Source organism: Melanotaenia boesemani, chromosome 6 (genome assembly GCF_017639745.1).
Source record: "Melanotaenia boesemani isolate fMelBoe1 chromosome 6, fMelBoe1.pri, whole genome shotgun sequence".
NCBI lineage: Eukaryota > Metazoa > Chordata > Actinopteri > Atheriniformes > Melanotaeniidae > Melanotaenia > Melanotaenia boesemani.
Genome location: NC_055687.1, coordinates 17,754,863 through 17,773,289, shown reverse-complemented (window position 1 = coordinate 17,773,289; position 18,427 = coordinate 17,754,863). Strand labels below are relative to the sequence as shown.

At 37.7% G+C, this 18,427-nt stretch overlaps 1 protein-coding gene across 1 annotated transcript; it reads left to right on the top strand.

Moving 5' to 3' along the window:
• Nucleotides 1–614: 614 nt before the first annotated feature.
• On the top strand, nucleotides 615–17,982 carry setdb1b (SET domain bifurcated histone lysine methyltransferase 1b). Its single transcript, XM_041988441.1, has 25 exons — nucleotides 615–737; nucleotides 3,548–3,751; nucleotides 3,833–3,999; nucleotides 4,107–4,150; nucleotides 5,001–5,127; nucleotides 5,220–5,390; nucleotides 5,553–5,754; nucleotides 5,851–5,924; nucleotides 6,033–6,223; nucleotides 7,650–7,779; nucleotides 8,013–8,220; nucleotides 10,308–10,415; nucleotides 10,844–11,147; nucleotides 11,233–11,494; nucleotides 13,108–13,198; nucleotides 13,303–13,419; nucleotides 13,581–13,750; nucleotides 13,854–14,078; nucleotides 14,408–14,578; nucleotides 15,300–15,430; nucleotides 16,111–16,130; nucleotides 16,241–16,368; nucleotides 16,467–16,723; nucleotides 16,824–16,912; nucleotides 17,838–17,982. The coding sequence occupies exons 1-25, from the start codon at nucleotides 721–723 to the stop codon at nucleotides 17,953–17,955; spliced, it is 3,726 nt and encodes a 1,241-aa protein (XP_041844375.1). The 5' UTR covers nucleotides 615–720; the 3' UTR covers nucleotides 17,956–17,982.
• Nucleotides 17,983–18,427: the final 445 nt, after the last annotated feature.

Below are 18,427 nucleotides of genomic sequence, written 5' to 3'. Positions count from 1 at the left end.
CAAAAGATTAGCAAAGCCAGTCCCCTTTCCTCTACATTAATAGAGAGCAGATGTTTTAGAATTTTTCTGTGTAAAACAGATGCTCAGTTATTTCCCCTAAGTTCTGTTGCACTAAGTTTTGGGTGATTTTGCATATTAGCCTGCAATTAATTCACTTATTGCTCTATCACATAAAGGGATTTTGGAAGCTTTTGGGAGGCTTTACTATTTTTTATAGTCATATTGAACCTGGTTTGACTATTAAGAAGCATATTTTATAATAACCCTATTTCTGATATTTTTATTGTATTTTTAAAAAGGCTTTTTGATTTTTAATTTGAAGCCAGAGGCAGATTTTTAAAAGTTGGTAAAAGAACATGTTAAATATGTAAAATTACTTTTTAAATATTACATTTAGAATTATCATATATATATATATATATATATATTTAGAATATAAGAAACTTTCTTACATTTGTAAACTATAAGGTTTAAATGCTTTTCGACACATTGCAAAATAAAGCTTTAATATCTTAGTACTTGAATTCCAGTTTAAAAAAAATAAAATAAAAAATAAAAAATAAAAAAGACCTTTCGATGGGCGGAGCTTTGTTCACAGAACAACCTAACACCGCCCACTTCGGACACCCCGGGATGCTAGCACCTCCCCGACCCCATTGTAGCTACTAGCTAGCGGGTAGCATTAGCAACAAGCTAGTTTTTACCATTTGTTCAGACAGGATGGAGAACAGTGAGAGGTGAGTAGTTAATGCAGAATAGAGTGTTTCTTTCAAAAAGCACCAGGCCATATTATGGTATTTGCCTTCCAGCTATATGCATAAGTTAGTCTGCATGTGATACATTTTTCTTGCTCATGCTAAGCTAATAAGCTAGCATGCCCTCACTTGCACCAAGCTTCGGTTTGATTTCTCTTTGCTGCCTTGCTTGGATTAAATGCAAATTAGGTGAAGCCAGTTTACTTTAGCACTTATTATGACATTAAATGTGATAGTAATCCATTTCATTTTACTGGATTAGGATTTTCTCAATCTCCCATTTTGTGCTAACATGTTGATGGCTAATGTTTAATTCATTCATGATGCATTTTTACAGTAAATTTCAACAGTTATCTACCAAGCAGATATTAGGTATTTATCTAATAAGTCCAAATCATTTGTATCCACGTTTCTTTTTGGGAGCGCATATGCCGTAAACAAAGCAAACATTGATACGTACTGAGTTAAACATGGTGTTACGCCAAAATCTGTGACCTATCAGAATCTGTGACCACAGGGGGGCGATAGTGTGCATTTCTCTGCATATACATCTTAGAAGACTAGCAAGTCTTGAAAATACTTGTATTTAGGTGTGAGTTAACTGTAATGCAGGTACAGTAAAGTCTCACATTCTGATAGCTATGAGAAATTGTGACCTCTGTGTTCTTAGATTTATGAGGTTTACATATTATGTTAGAAGAGTCCAGACTATGTCACCGTTTCTGATGAAAATGTGTGACTTTAATGTATCTGCCTTATAATGAACTTAATTATAATGAGACTTAATTACCATTTTTTTCCAAGACTTTGCTCGTCTTTGCGGTCACAGATTCTGATGGGTCGCAGATTTTTAGTGTAATAATGGAAAAATCTAGTGATGTGCGGATCAGTACCAAAATATCGATACTACAGATACCAGCTTTTTATGTTCTAGAACAGATTCTCACATTAGAATATCAATATTTTACTGAAATGCATTCTATCACAGAGGAATACAGTGGAAAGAACTATAATTTCAGGATCTTCTCTAAATGATACCCAGTTAACAGAAACTACTTCTTCTGTCTGCCAAAGTCATATGTAAAATGGCACAGTGTAGGAGAGTGTGAGTGGCTGTAGCGTAACGTGTGGACCTGAACAGCAACGGCACAATGTATGATGTGTGTGGGAATACATAGAGGTATTGTATCAACCCCACAAACCTTAAACATCTGAGAGTCAACCATAACGCAGTATATAATTAAATTATGATAAGGAAAAGGAGGAAATTAGCTACTGTTAGTGATGATAAAGTTTTGTTTTGACATTTTCCTGGTTTAGTGTAGGTTACTGCACATAATGTTTTATTTTTATCATATTCCTATAATATACACATTTTCGATTTTTTATTTGATAAATTTGAATGATCTTATATTAATCTGTAGTTTATTTTATCAATTAAAAAATATTTGGTTCTTTTTTTGTTTACTCATCAGTATAATTGTTATTTTAAAAACTTTTCTTTTTTTACTGATGTTCTTGAGTTTATATTTATTACTGCCCTTACAATAAAGATATTATTGCACACTGTACAATCGTGATTTTCTTTTAAGGGCCAAGATGAATCGATATTGGTATCAATGAAAAAGTATAATAAACTAATGATATCGTATTAACAGAAAAATGTTGGTATCACCCATCCTTACTACAAACCTCTACTGTGCGACAAACAGAGTAAAGTTAGTTGTTTGGAAATGATATTCCTCTGACACTGATTTGTAGATGTATGAGTCTTTACAGAAATGTCGCTGCAAAACAGATCAGACTTTAAACAAATATAATCCCAATTTTAAGATGGAATATTTTTTCAGCACATGCATTATTGTTTTATGAGGTTGCAAAAACTAAATGGCCCTAACCTTGCTTAATGCAACTAATCTTACACTTCCAACCACAATTTAATGTTACTTTAACATTATTATTATTCATTTTCATTCATTTTCTAAACCGCTTATTCCATTAAGGGTCGCGGGTAAGCTGGAGCCTATCCCAGCATTAACAGGTGAGAGGCAGGGTACACCCTGGACAGGTCATCAGTCCATCACAGGGCCAACACATAGGGGACAAACAACCACTCACACACACACTCACTCCTAGGGAGAATTTGGAGTCATTATTAGTCATTATTATTTTTTTTGCTTATTTGCAGTGTAATAGGTTTTAGTACTGCAGCCCTAAGGTGAAAAACAGAATGCCACTCAGTAAAAGCAACATTATTCCAGATGACAACTCAGAAAATGCTTAGTTTAAATAAACATAATATTTCAAAAACACAACAGCAATTCAGAAACTTCAGCACATTACAACAAAAACAAAAAAAACAATGGTTTTTATTTTTAATTTTTTGTGAATCATGAATTTTCCAAATGGTTTGCTGTGTTTTCTCTATTTTTGTGTTTGTTTTTGTTATTGTGTTTTGCAGCTCAGAGCCACCAAGCGTCTCTGGCCAACATTTGACTCAATGGGATCAGCTCTTGAAAAATGACTTTTAAACGAAGCAAAACTATTTTGGTCAGAAAAAGTTAAATAATTGGTTTGTGTTTGACAAACAGGATCATTGGAAGAAATATTAAAAAAAAAAAGAGATTGTTTAACTTTGTTGGGTGATTTAGTCCTGATAGGGCCAGCACCTTGGTTCCATATGATGCCACAGGTGTATCCACAAATGGATAAATGACAGGTAAACTATTGAGTGATGCTTTGAAAAATCATGAGACATACAAAGCATCATTATTTATGTGTTCCCACTGTAGGATGGAGGTGGACAGCTCGGATCCGGGTCTGGAGGAAGAGTTTGGTATCTCCCTGGATGAGCTGAAGAAGTGGATTGAAGAAGCCGTGGAAAAGAGTGAGATTGTGCAGAAGAAAAAGGCTCAGTTGACAGAGCTTAAGGAATGGGTGGAGCAGAAAGAGGAGGAGGAAGCAAAGACAGAAATGCTTCTCAACGATGCCAACCAGTGAGAAAGTTTGTTTTTCTCTACTTATAAATGTAAATGTGTTCACAGAGGCTCATTTCTTTCCTCTTCATTCTTCTGTAGGTCTGTAATGGAGTGTGAGAAGCTGGTAAAGGCAGCTTATCAAAGGAACGGTCTTGTTTACCGTGAGAGCAGTTCAGAGGACGAGGGAGGTGGTGGAGGCGCTCTGTCCTCTGAAGTCATTGAGATAGATGATGACGATGATGATGACGTCATTGCTGTTGGCTGTTGTAAGTCCCAGTATTTCTCTAAAGGAGGCTTTACCATTCCTGGTTACAGTGAAATGGAAACACTGAGTTTGTTATTGATCTCTGTTTCTTCTATTATGCAACATCAGTGGTTCCTCCAAAGAAGACTTTAACTCCTGCCAAAGACTCAGCGGTGAGGGCAACAAAATATATCTTTCTTTTCTTTTTCTCCCCATAATGTTTTTGATGACTTGGTCTGCATTTTAGATAAGTGTGTTCAGTGATGAATGCAATTTGTGTGTCATTTTCTAATATTTATTATGACTCATCCATGCAATGTCAACCATAAAGGATGCATTCTTTGTTCCAGTTAAGTGTATTTTGACTCACACTAAGCTTTTACTGAAACTTGATCTGATACCGCAGTTTGTCCTGAGTTTGTTCACGTCTGTATTTAATGCTGTCCACCTATGATCCGATTACAGTGGACAGATGTTAGCACCAGGCCTGAACAGTCTCAGGATTTAAAAATTTTTCCAAGCTGCTCTTTGTCATCAAAGATTGATCATATTTTAAATGATAAGTAATTAAATTAATAATGTTATTTCTTCAAATTTTATGAAAAAAAAAATCATTTGGAAAAACAGCAAGTGGGAGATGGTTTACTTATATTGAGATGAAACTCAAAACAGCTTTTGCAGTATATAAGACATTCAGTGTATCATACAAATAAATTGTTAAAAAATCATACATTGTGATTTCAGGATTTTTTTTTAGATTATGTCTCTCACAGTGGACATGCACCTACGATGAAAATTTCAGACCCCTCCATGATTTCTAAGTGGGAGTATATGCAAAATAGCAGGGTGTTCAAATAAATCCTCACTGTATTTACCAGCCTGATTTAAGTTTGTGTATTTGATCAAAACCAAAAGAAATATCCTTCATAAGTTGTGCTATTTCTCTCGCAAGGTAAAGTACACACGAAGCTGGGGTTGGGGTTTTGCCACATCTTATTTCTTGATCTTCATTTGTACCACTAGTTGAAAGAAGCCTCTACAGTTCTACAGAAAACCTCCCAGCAGGTTCAGAAGTTGGTCCAAATTGTTGCAAAGCCTTCACCTGGTGCTCCATTGGTTCGACCTTTAACACAGCCTTCAGCTCAGTCAGGTGAGCATACACACTGAGGTCCATGAATTACACTTGTGTGGAGTTATAATGATACTCATGTGTTTTTCTTCTTCTTTGTTTTTGCCCTGCAGGCATTCAGAGTTCAGGACCAGCAGTGTTTGTATCCCAAGCTCCATCTCAAGCCATGACCCAGCCAAACCCTAACATAAAAGAAGATGAGCTCAAAGTTGGAATGAACATTTTAGGAAAGAAACGCACCAAGACATGGCACAGAGGCAACTTAGTTGCTATCAACCCTGTTGGTATGTACTCTTCTTCATTATTTCTTTTGAGTTACATTAAAGATTATTTTAAACATTAAGTGTTTCAAGTTTGTAAAATATTTTGCTCTTGCTGGATTGTTTATGTTTTTCTCCCTTCATATTCTGTGTCTTTAATGCTGCGTACTCTCTGCTGATATTCAGGCAACGGTGTATTCAAGTATAAAGTGAAGTTTGATAAAGGCAAAAGTCTACTGTCTGGAAATCATGTGGCTTTTGACTATAACCCCACTCTGGAGAGCCTGTTTGTTGGGGCTCGTGTAGTCGCCAAGTACAAAGATGGCAACCTGGTTTGGCTTTATGCAGGAATTGTTGCAGAGATGCCCAACAACAAGAACCGCATGAGGTGAGTAAATATAAACCTGAAGGGGTGTTGAGATGCTGATAGCCTGTGTAAGTTCATTAATGTTTTTGTGTGTGTGTGTGTGTGTGTGTGTTTCAGATTTCTGATCTTCTTTGATGACGGCTATGCTTCATATGTGATACTGCCTGAACTCTACCCAGTTTGCAGACCATGTAGGTGAATTTCTGTTTCTGTTGTAAAAACAAAATAAAGGGAAAATAGAAAACTAACCTAGATTTGTGGGAAACTGTTAATGAACAAGATTATTTCTGTTCTTGTAGTAAAGCGCACTTGGGAGGATATAGAGGATGCATCTTGCCGAGACTTCATTGAGGAGTACATCTCTGCCTATCCCAGTAGGCCAATGGTGCTCCTAAAGGTTGGCCAGATAATCAAGACAGAGTGGGAAGGAACTTGGTGGAAGAGCAAAGTGGAGGAGGTGGATGGCAGCTTGGTCAAGATTCTCTTTTTGGTATGTCTGTATAAAAACTAAAAAGCCATTAATATGTATGGAGCGCTTTCCTTTAATGTTGTAATAGACAATGACACCTGTAACCATAGAAACAGCACACAAAGTCAGGCATGCATACAGTAGCTTTTACTCGGTAGCCATGGATCATACATTCATGTTCAAAGCCTGTTAAAATGAATGAAAAACAATCATGTTTTCATTTCATTATCATCTAAACCATATCAACTCAAATTATGTTGTAATATATTAGGATCAGTGGGAGCACTGAGCTGGTTTTCCAGTCCACTCCGTGATCTTGTTTTGGTTGCTGTCACTGCAGAAAACCCTGCCTCACAAAGATATGGTGTTGGAAAAGGAAGGAGGGCTTTTGTGGCAATATTTGGATGTTCTGCCTTGAACTTTATCCAGAATGACAGGATGTTTAAAGTTGTCTCAAACACATTTTTAAGGCTACCATCATTTGCAACCTCAACCAGCCGATCTGCTAGTCGGGTTAAAGTTGATTCACCTGGTTTGTTCAGAACTCTCCCATCTGGGGTTTTTTGTGATTAGGAAGTAATGCTCTTTTGAAAGAGGGGACAGGTAATCATTTCCCAGCTGGATCAATAAGGGCCCGGGCTTTGTCTCTCCCATAATCTCTGGCAATGTGTGAAACATCTCAAAAGTCCTTGTCTTCACTCGCTGCCTCCATAATAGCAGTTTGGCTTTGAATGCAGCAACCTTATCTGCCAGCTTGAAAACTGATCATTTTCCCCTGTAGTGATAGGCTGAGCTTGTTGAGCAGGTTAAATATGTCACACAGGTAAGCAGGTTTTGGGACCCATTCTGTGTTACTAAAATCTGCTGCCAGTGGTGACTGTTTTCTGAAAGAAATCTCTGGAGTGGCTCTCATAACTCAAAAGCTCTAGCCAGCGATCTGCCTTTTGGAAAGCTTTCTCTCCTCCGTTTACAGCAGCACGGCCGGAGGTGACAAATTCCATAATAAAATACATAAAGACTAACCCAATTAAATGACCCATGGCCCGGTACCGGTCCTAGGCCTGGTGGTTGGGGCCCTCTCTTGCAGTAGATGTGAATTTTAAACAGCTCCAGCATAGCATCTGTGGAAACACTAGATCCTGGTATACACGCAAATTTTAATTGAGAATTCTTCGGTCAGGGTAACATGTTGTCATAGTGACGTGCTACATACACAGAGCACGGATGATGGACTTGCTACTACATACATTGTGAAAGGGTTTTATTTGTTTGTTTTTATAGTGGTTGTACCTGCATTTAAAATATTTGTTTTCAAAGTGCTACTTTTGTTGTAAAACAGTATATGGTTGTCAGTAAAAAGATATTCCAGCATGAATGAATGTGCTGAATAGTAGTTATCCACAGCAGCTGACAGGCTGGATTTCTCGTGTTGCCTGGTGTTGAACAGGATGATAAGAGGAGTGAGTGGATCTACAGAGGATCCACCCGGTTAGAGCCCATGTTCAATCTGAAAATGACAACAGCAAACACACAGGAGAAGAAGCTGGCTGGTCAGCAGAGGACAAGACCTAACATGGGTAACACAACACACCCCTGCAGTCCAAAATCCACACGCGGGAAAACACTGTAGTCACATAGTCATATTCAAGCAGAAATAATGAGTGTTTTTTTTTTTTTTTACATACCGTATATTTAATAATTACAAATACACTTAAAACAAAGTTTATGGTAAAATCATATGTGAAACAACTTATTTATTCTTGTTGTAATTAAATATAGACTTCTATTTTATTTATTTATTAATTTCCAGGGGCATTAAGAAGTAAAGGCCCTGTAGTTCAGTACACTAGCGTTGAACATGTCGGAGGGTCTCCTGTCAAAGCACCGCCTGCCTCGCCCAGTCAGCCTCCAACGACACCTCTGGTTCAACAGCGCCCACAACCTCAGCAGCCCCAGCAAACCCCTCCGCCTGCACAAGCTCCACAAGCTCCACAAGCTCCACAACCTCCACGTGTTGAGTAAGTTTATTTAATAAACACAGTACAGACACTACTAAGCGCTGTTTAAAATGCTGCCAGAATATTGTGGATACATATATCAGTATTGATATCAACACAGCAAGAAGCCTCCTCTGCCATTCCCAATCAGGGATGTTGCCATTACTTAATTTAACAATTAGCTACGGTCTTAAAAGCCACTATTAATTGCTTGGAATGATTCTTCAGTTTTGTCACTTTCCATAAAAGATCATTACTGAGCCATAACGGCAGATCAGCGCAACTTGTGCATGTAACTAAAACAAAGTTATCTGATAAATTAAACGGGTCATCCTGCGGCCACCCTCTAAATGTAAGGCATGAAAACTGTCAGAATCTTCATAAAAAAGGAGGATAAAATGGTTTTTAGTGGATTCTGTTTACTACTGTGAAAAGGCACCTACATATCCAAAATCAGCTTCTATCGCTGAGATGATGCCAAATTCATATTTTTAAGATAACACCAGTAATAATTTTATTTCTGGACACCCGATGATAAAATTCTAAATGTAAGGCTTGAAAACTATCAGAATTTTCCTAAATAAGAAGGTAAAGTGGTTTCAGATGGATTCTAAGTAATTAATCTTCTTTTACCGAGAGTCAGATTTTTATTATGGCATAAATAAAAACTTTGTTGTTTATGTTAAAAAAAAAAAAAAAAACATTTATTCAATAGATTATTCTCTTTGCATTGATGAGTTAATTTTGATTGCCCCATTTAAAACCTACAAGAAGAGTTCATGTGACTTTCGACATTTAAAGTGTCAGGAAATTAACACGTATTAATGGTTATAATAAAACATTGCGATTATTTCTTTGACATTAATCCAAGACAATCTGTAATCATGACATCCCTATTCCCACTGGGCTGTAAAGAGTGAACAGCGTCTTCTGAGCCTTATTTCTGCATCACATCTTGCTGCCTGTGAGCTTCAGAGGTTCCCCGAACCGCCTTCCTCACATCTTCAGCTGAGACACTTTTAGCAGAGTGGCTCATGTGGAACAACTAAACTGCAATTGCACGATAAAAAAGTCTGAACTAAACTGTTGTTAAAAAATCTTTGATGTTTATTAATGAAAACAGATTTAGTGAGGTGTTGGGACTTCACATGATTTTTTAATTCTCAGAGGCACAGCAGGAGGAATAAGCACCATTTTTCCCGATAATATTCCATAACTTGGTGTTTTGATTATGATATTGGAAAGCACTACCCAGTGGTGTAGTGTGGGGCATACATGGGTATACAGATGTGACTCATTGACAAATGTGCTACAGGACAATTTTTATTTTCCTAGGAAGAGAAAGACACGACCTGCTTATCTCTCCTTCTCAATGGCTAGAACTAGAGCATTCATTGCATTGGTTGGATTGGTTCATGCATGAAATGTAGAAAATTTAGCACAAGTCTCATCATCTTACTCCCATATGTCAGTTATCTGAAGATATGTCACAATGTACAGGTTAAATAGAGAACAGTTACAGTTAAGTCAGAGAATTTATCCTTTGCCAGATGGTCTAGTTTTTAAAAAAGAAGTGCCAAAAATTCAGGGTATGCAGTCTATAACACCACCTATCCTGTTCACTCAACAACCTGTTCTTCTAACTGACATTGCCCCTTTGTAAATGCATGGATCTTTACTTCTGTACACATAAAGCACAAACTGTCCTTTATATCTAAACCACATCCTCTGCAAAGCTTCTGCAGAAGTCCACTATTCTCTGATGTGTTTATCATTTGCATTGCCTCCAAGCCGGGAAAAGTAGGATGAACTCTTTTGGTTAATTTCCTTCAAAAAGGAAAGGACAACAGAAATAATTGTCACAAATTCTAAATAAGACAAAGACGAAAAAGATGATTGTGTCTGCTTTACTACTGTAAACAGAATACTTACGCCCCCAACATGGTGGATCAATCTTACAATTCTGTGTGTGGTGTGTGTGTGTGCATTTTCTATTTAATCGGTTACCTAATGGGTAAAGAAGCTCAAAATATCCATTTGCTGTATCTGGGATTTGGGGTGTGTATTGGCTTACAAATTCATGCATATTTTTCTTTACTGTTTTAAAGGAATAAACATCAAATGGCTAAGAAGAGTACTTCTCCATTTATACCTGGTGTGGGAGGCACACATGCCTCTAAAGTCCTGCAGGCCAACATTTCCAGCAACCTCTCAAGGTGAGGGGACCTTTTATACGACCTTATATGTAAAGTGTGAATAAAAAACTAAATGAAGGCTCATTCCAGAGACAGAAATTCTGTCGTCTCGTTTACAAATGAGCAGTGAGAATCTGTTGTCTTTGTCCATAGTTGCGTATTAATACATACTTTACACAGCAGCAAATTCTTGAAATGCTTACATTCTTAGTACTGAAATACTTGAGAGTGAAGCCTGGGTGAAGTGTATAACAGACAGAACATGATGCCAAAAGTTGTGGAAATCATTATTTTGTTTATACTAAATTTAGAATTCTTACTTCAAAATTATATACTCATTCTGAAATTGATGCCAGCATGTTTTGTTAATGTGTTTTCTTTTTATTTTATATATATATATATATATATCAGTTGTAAGTATTAATAAATTTTTTTTTCTTTATCCACAGTGGAAGGACGTTGATTACTCCAAATACTCCTACACCCATTACACCCATTTTCACACAATCGTATCAGAGACAGGTGGTTCCTGCCCCTCCTCCTGTGCAACACACGATAGCCGCCATCCCTCAACAGCCTTCATACCGAGCCCCTACAGACCGCATTTTCTACCTGGCACACACATGTCAGCCTGCTTGTCTGAATCGTGTCCGACCAGTAAAACCAGACACACACAGAGGGAAGAACCCCCTCCTCACACCATTACTGTATGATTTTAGACGTATGACAGGACGACGCAAAGTCAACCGCAAGGTAAACACCAACAGGAGCCCTACTGGGAACACCATGTGAATGGTTTTCTTTTTTAACTTCTCCTTCTTACATCTCCACATTTCAGATGTCCTTCCATGTGATCTACAAGGCTCCATGTGGACTTTGCCTGCGTAACATGTCAGAGATCCAGCACTACCTCTTCCAGACCCGCTGTGACTTTATATTTTTAGAAATGTTCTGTTTAGACCCCTATGTGCTTGTGGATCGGCCCTTCCAGCCACAAAGGCCCTTTTATTATATTCACGACATCACTGGTGGAAAAGAGGACATCCCACTCTCCTGTGTCAATGAGATTGATACCACCCCGCCTCCTAAAGTAGCTTACAGTAAGTATTACGCTGGGATTGTTAAAAAAGAGATTACTTTGACTTTGTTTAGAAATTAGACTGATTTATTTATTTAGTTGTTTCCAAGATTATCACCGTGACAGATGAGATTAGATGAGATTCTGAAGATTTAAGGGAGAACAAATTATACAGCCTATTTACAAGTCTTGGAAAGTAATTATAGCATTGGTAATATGTAAAATATTTGCGTAAAGCTGATAGACCGATTTTAAATCTTCCAATCAATGTTTATCTTGCAACTTATTTAACCTCTACAGTAGATTATTCTCCCGTCGGAAACAGCGTCACAATTTCTCATAGTGTCAGAAGAAATCATTTGTTTTAGTAATTAAAAAGCACTTGCAAGTCAGGTTGTTACTCTGATTAATAACAGATGTTATTGAAACCACGTGGGAGACAAACAGGAATGAGCAAAGGACTTTAGACGATCAGTTCTCCACTCCATGAAAAACAACCCAGTCCTAATCTTAGTGGGGAACAAAAGATGTCCACATTAACCCAGTGCTGTTCATCCTCAGTAATTTACATGTGAAACAGAAGAAGCTCAGCCCTGAATCGGTGTGTGTTTACACACATCAAGCTGAATGAAAACAGTACGATTGTGTGGAGTTTCACGATGCAGGCTTGATGTGTGTAAGTACTCATTAACATGGACCTCTTTCACCTCCGTTACTACTGCCAGGACATAGCTGCCGTAGAAACACCCATCCCTTGAAAAACACATGGATGAGTCCTACAGGGCTGTAGACTCATCCTGCTTGTTATCGCAGTCCTTGCAGTTTTCTACTTCCCCCATACCACTTGTACATTTTTTCCAACTTTTATACTCTCTTAACTTCAAATGGCTATGGTTAGGAGTTAAAAGCAATGGTTAAGGTTATACTTTGATATAAATAAGAAGGTCAACATGTTGAAAAATAACATGATTAGAGAATTTAAAACATGTATACGTAGTCATGACTTACATATTTTATTTTTCATGGCTTATTATTATTATAATTATTATCATTATAACTTATACGTGCAATAGTGAACTGGGAATCTGTACCACCTCTACTGTGTGCAATGCTTGTTTATATTATTTTATTTAACTTATCTTATTATTATTTATTGCATTCTGTTTATACTTTTCTTGCACCTTATTGCCTCTATTTTACTTTATACCTGTATATATTATATCTTGTGCTTATCCTGTTTTACTGTTGGTGTTGTATTGCTGCTGGTACCCAAATTTCCCTGACGACTCTCCAAAGGGATTAATAAAGTATTTCTATTCTATTCTATTCCCATCATGTCACATGAAATCTGCTCTGCAGATAAAAACAGCCTAGATATACTTTAGCATCTATCAATACATAGCTATGGATTGTTACTTTATTTAGGAGATGTGGACAGATGTGTCTATTATACATTTTCTAATGAGATTCTGTTTAAAAAGACCTTCCATACATTTAGTAATGATCAGATTTATAGATGCAGAAATTAAGCATGTTGAATGTTTAGGTGTTAAAATAATCCTTTTTGGGGAAAAAAAAGATTTCTTTGTTTGATCATGATGATTAACTGATGGCTCATGTTGTCCTCTTGTTAAGGTAAAGAGCGTATTCCTGAAGATGGAGTATTTATCAACACTAGTGCAGACTTCCTGGTTGGCTGTGATTGTACTGATGGCTGTCGAGACAAGTTTGTGAAGCAGTTTCTTTGTGAAGCTACATTTTTTTATGTCTAATACCAAACACTTTAACTTTATGTCACGAGGCATCAATATCTTTATGTCTTGATTGCAGGTCTAAATGCTCTTGTCACCAGCTGACACTTCAGGCTACAGCTTGTACACCAGGGGCACAGGTCAACCAAAATGCAGGATACGCGTATAAACGATTAGAGGAGTGCCTCCCCACTGGGTGAGATACTACAAAGACATAATGATCCACACTTGGAATCTCAGAAAGATCTCCTGATAAGATAATTCCTGATGAGTATAGCAGAAAGCTTTGTACTCCTATTTAAGAGGCGATTAGCTCTTCATTACTCCTTTTGTTTCTTCTCTCCTGCTCTTTTCCAGGATCTACGAGTGTAATAAAAGGTGCAAATGCTGTGCTCAGATGTGCACTAACCGGCTGGTGCAGCACGGCCTGCAGGTCCGTCTTCAACTCTTTAAGACGCAGAACAAAGGCTGGGGTATCCGGTGTCTGGATGATGTGGCCAAGGGCTCATTTGTCTGCATTTATGCTGGTGAGGACCAGACTTCTAAAAATGTATGAAAGTGGGTGCAGGCAGGCTCCTTCATTAAAGACTTCCTCCTTTAACTTTTTTTTTTTTCTTGCCGTTTAAACAGGTAAAATCTTGACAGATGACTTTGCTGACAAAGAAGGACTAGAGATGGGTGACGAGTACTTTGCTAATCTGGACCACATAGAGAGTGTGGAAAACTTCAAGGAGGGCTATGAAAGCGAGGCTCACTGTTCGGACAGTGAGGGAAGCGGCGTGGATGTGTCCAGGATAAAAATCCAGCCATCAGCTCTAGTATCGGGCAGCTCTGGGGGGCGACAGCTCAAGAAGGGTAAGTAAAAATCTGAATGTGTTCGATCAAGTTAATCACTATCAATAGGTTGATTATTAGAATTGGCTGATTTTTAACTTGATTGATGCTGAGCTTTTTTTTTCTTTTAAGAGTTAAAACTATTTCATTTCTCTTTCAGTGAATTATCAGTGAATGCTACATTTTTTTCAATGGCAATCTTTTAAATCCTTAAAAAAAAATCACAATCAGCTAAGAAAATTGCCATCTGTGCATTTCTACCTATCAGACATGAACATTTTCTGCTTTTTGATCTCATGATGCTCACACATTTTCATTTAATTTTTCACGGTTTATTGTTTGTCTTGCAGCCCGAGGCTCAAGCTCATCAGACGACAGCAATGATGATGACGACAAAGACTCGAAAAGTGAAGATGAAAGCGACAGTTCTGATGATACCTTTGTGAAGGACAACTACTTCAGCTCCAGCTCTGTGTGGAGGAGTTACACCACACGTGGGCAGCTCAAAGGCAACAAGGAAGGTAAGCTGCAGTCATGTAGCACAAATAATTAACTGTTGCCAAAAACTCTTGTGTGTTTAAATAATGGCCAGATCTTAAAAATCAGCACACACAGAGTTCATTTTAGTTTCAGCAGGTTATCTCTTGATAAATGGCTTTGCTGAGAGGTGTTTACTTGTTTATGTTTACACCATTACATTAGTCGTGCTGCTGCTTTAGCTCTGTATCTCTAAACCCCAGCAGCAGAGTGGGAGGATTAAAACCCAAAACAAGCTGTCAGAGATCTGCCTTTTAGAAATGATTTTGAGCTGAATTTTTAAAGACTAAAAACATTATTCAGCGGTGTGTTTTGGGGGGGGACTCAGAGAAAGGAAGGTAAATAGTGGAAGTGCAGTAAATGCTAGTTTAGAAGCAAGCTCTACAGAGATCTTTGCAAAAATGTTTTATATAATCTGAGATAAAATGACAGTTTTTCTTAACTGGATAAGATCAAATTGGCAAACCTGATTTAAGGAGCTTACGATGGCTAAACAGTTAAATATGAAACTAATACAAATTTACAAACCTGATCAATAGGTTTTTTTCATTTTAATGTCCCAATACATACTATACATATTTCTGTTTTTCTCCCTCAACTTCTGTTAGACTAACTGTAGCCTTTTCTCACCATTAACCATATATCGCTAGTTTGGATAATTCTTTGTTGTTTCTTTGCACATAACCACACACCTTGCGGCTTCAGGGAGTCAGGACAGTAAAGATGGATTGAGCGTCTCCACCAGAGAACCAGATGATGAGAAGCCACCATCCATGCCAGAGGAGACGGGGAAAAGTAAAGTGGCTTTGTGGCTAACAAGCCAGGGGCTGAAGAAGGTCTGTAAATAAAATAAATACATTTATAGGATTTTAGTTCTATTGTAAAAGTTTTGATTTTACTTAAAATTGTTAATTCCTTAAAGATAAAAATTCTCCTTAGGCATAGAATGTATTTGTTTCTAATTACACATGCACATTTAAGCAATTACCCACTGAGGGACTAATAAAGGTTTCTTATTCCTATTATCGTGGCTGCCTTGTTCATTTTGTGCTTGAAATGTCATTTGTGCACCTCAGAAAGCAATGCTGCATGTTTACAAGCTACAGTATGCAAGCAACCAGTAGGTGCAGTGTAGGGACCGATTTGACTGACTGTAAGGTCACTGTAAGGCAGTAAAAAATGATGGAAAGTTTTCTGTAACTATTTCTAGGCTTCATCTAGTTACAGCTGTACACTCCACAGTTGCACTGTACATATTACCACTTTCTGCACAAAAAAAGGAAAATCTTGTTGACCAAAATTCCCTACATCTCTGCGACGTATTGTTGCCACTTTTGTTTATATCCTACAAATTTGACAGCAGTTGTCCAAGCGAGCACAAAGTGAAAGAGCAGATATGTTCTCAGCCTTACATTATGGATATATGAATGTTTTTAAGAGTATCAAAATAAGGGTGGCTCTTAGTTTAGATGATTTGCGTCATGATTTCAACTTTCTTTACTGTTTTCCATGACAGGAAACTGGAGACAACAAGAGGTCGGTGGTTAATTGATAATTAATGATTTTATTCATAATTGTTTAAATATATGAACCTGTGATTAAAAATGTTACTTAAACATTGATTTTTTTTTAAAAATGTTTTGCAGTCAAATAAAGTCTGAACCAGTGAAGAAGCAGGAGAAGCAGGATGTGATGACTCTTTCTGACAGTGACGATGTTCAGACCATCAGCTCAGGATCTGAAGACAACAAGGAGAAAGAGAAAGTCATACCAGGTAAAGAGATGAGAGAGGGAAACATCTGGTTATACTCTGTCGTTTCTGACCATTTTCACATTATGTTCTTTTTTTTTCTCCTCCTGCCTCTGGCTCAGGTACGACCAAAAAACAGGTGGCAGTGAAATCCACTCGAGGCATCGCCCTTAAAAATAGCCACAGCATGATGGTAAAAACCGGAGCATCTGGAGGCATGGGAGGGTCAGGGAGTCAGGGGGGGAAACCTGGACAGCAGGGGCAAGGTGGAGGAGGTGGAGAAAACGCTCCCAAGAACACCCGGCTCTTCTTCGATGGTGAAGAATCCTGCTACATCATTGATGCCAAGCTGGAAGGAAATCTTGGACGTTACCTCAATGTAAGATGTTGAAATGTGCAGAGAAACTATTATTTTATCTCCTAGAAGCAGCCAGTCTGTTCTCTAACGTTGTCATCTGCTGCTTGTCTCTGTGTTACAGCACAGCTGCAGCCCGAACCTTTTCGTCCAGAATGTGTTTGTGGACACGCATGACTTACGATTCCCCTGGGTGGCGTTCTTTGCCAGCAAGTAAGTTTGTTTGCTGTCAAATTTGGCATCAATTCAAGAGTTAAAAGTGCATTAAAAATGTAAAAGTAGATGAATTCAACTTATTTTTCCTGGTTGTAAACATGAACATTCATGAACAGTTTTTTAAGATATAGGGCAGACTCGAAATGTGGCCATAAAAGCAGGAGGTTTTACTTCTCAGAAGGTTTATTTCTTCAGAGGCTGAGGATAAAAAGATTTTAGTGAGTCTCAAAAATTGAATAACAGATCTCCTACACATTTGCATCAGTTACACCCACTTTGTACCATGTTGTATCACACATTCTTTTGTTTAGAAAATTTAGTTAATAAAAGAAATATTATGTTGCTTTTAAGACGTATAAAATGTAAAACTATACACTTATATCTACACATTACTTCATTTATTATACAGCAGTTTGTCCTACATCAGCTAAACAGGAACATTTTGTCTTTGTTATTTCAAATAAATCTACCAAAATGTGTGAATTGTGTTAGAATGTGATGCTGCATAGATGAAATGTATTTTGTATGCAGAGAAATGAGGATGTTGGACAGTAAAAATCCAAGGCCAGAGTTCAGCTTGTAAACTCTCAGGGGGTCAACCTCACTGCACCCATCCACTGGAAAATATCAGCCTCGGATGATGTGGTTGTGTCATGTTTAGACTCACTATTTAGTTTGATAGAGACGGCATCGTCTGTATATTCTCATTAAAATAGATATTTTCTTTAAGTAGGCAGAGATGTCATTCAGTTACATCTGAAGTGTTTTATGATTTGCGCTTAGAATTCTTCAAGCAGATAAGAAGTCAACGTGAAGTTTAACCATCCGCTCTGCCATTAATGATAGTGATGTCGTCTCCATGGTAGCCTTGTGATGATGCTTTTATCCTTTCACTTACTTGCTTGTTTGGGTTGTCGTGCAGGCGGATCCGGGCCGGCACGGAGCTGACCTGGGACTACAACTACGAGGTGGGCAGCGTGGAGGGTAAAGAGCTGCTCTGCTGCTGCGGATCCACCGAGTGCAGAGGAAGACTACTGTGATCCATCTTGACGTGTGCTACATCTGTTGGAAACTTTTAAGAAAAACACACCCTCAGCCCTGTAGCTTAGTATTTTTTTTAACTATTAATTTTATTACAACTGTTTTGTTGCTTTTCCAAAACGTTTCCTGAATCATCTTTTTGTTGTCCATGACATGTTTTCTTTACAGCTGAATAAAAACTGCTTGAATAACAGAAGCTCCTGACTCCGCATCAAGTTTTAATATTCTAATTCACCATCCACATCTTTTGGCATACACTTATCATTTACTGTTTACTAAATGTAAGGTTTTTAAAGAAATGAATGAAAATCCTTTCATCTCATATTCATCAAAGTCTACATTTATCTTTGAAACAAGTGGGGTGGGGCTCACCAATCAGCTTTCTTCCAATAAAATAAACATTTACCAGCTTTCACACAGTGGACTCATAGACTGGGACCAGAAGTTGCAGCTGAATCAGCGTCTTCGACG

Excerpts from the sequence above, each read along its gene's own strand:
- setdb1b (XM_041988441.1), top strand. Across the intron at positions 8,221-10,307 it reads CCACAACCTCCACGTGTTGA|GAATAAACATCAAATGGCTA; the intron begins GTAAGTTTATTT and ends ACTGTTTTAAAG. Across the intron at positions 16,724-16,823 it reads ATCTTGGACGTTACCTCAAT|CACAGCTGCAGCCCGAACCT; the intron begins GTAAGATGTTGA and ends TCTGTGTTACAG.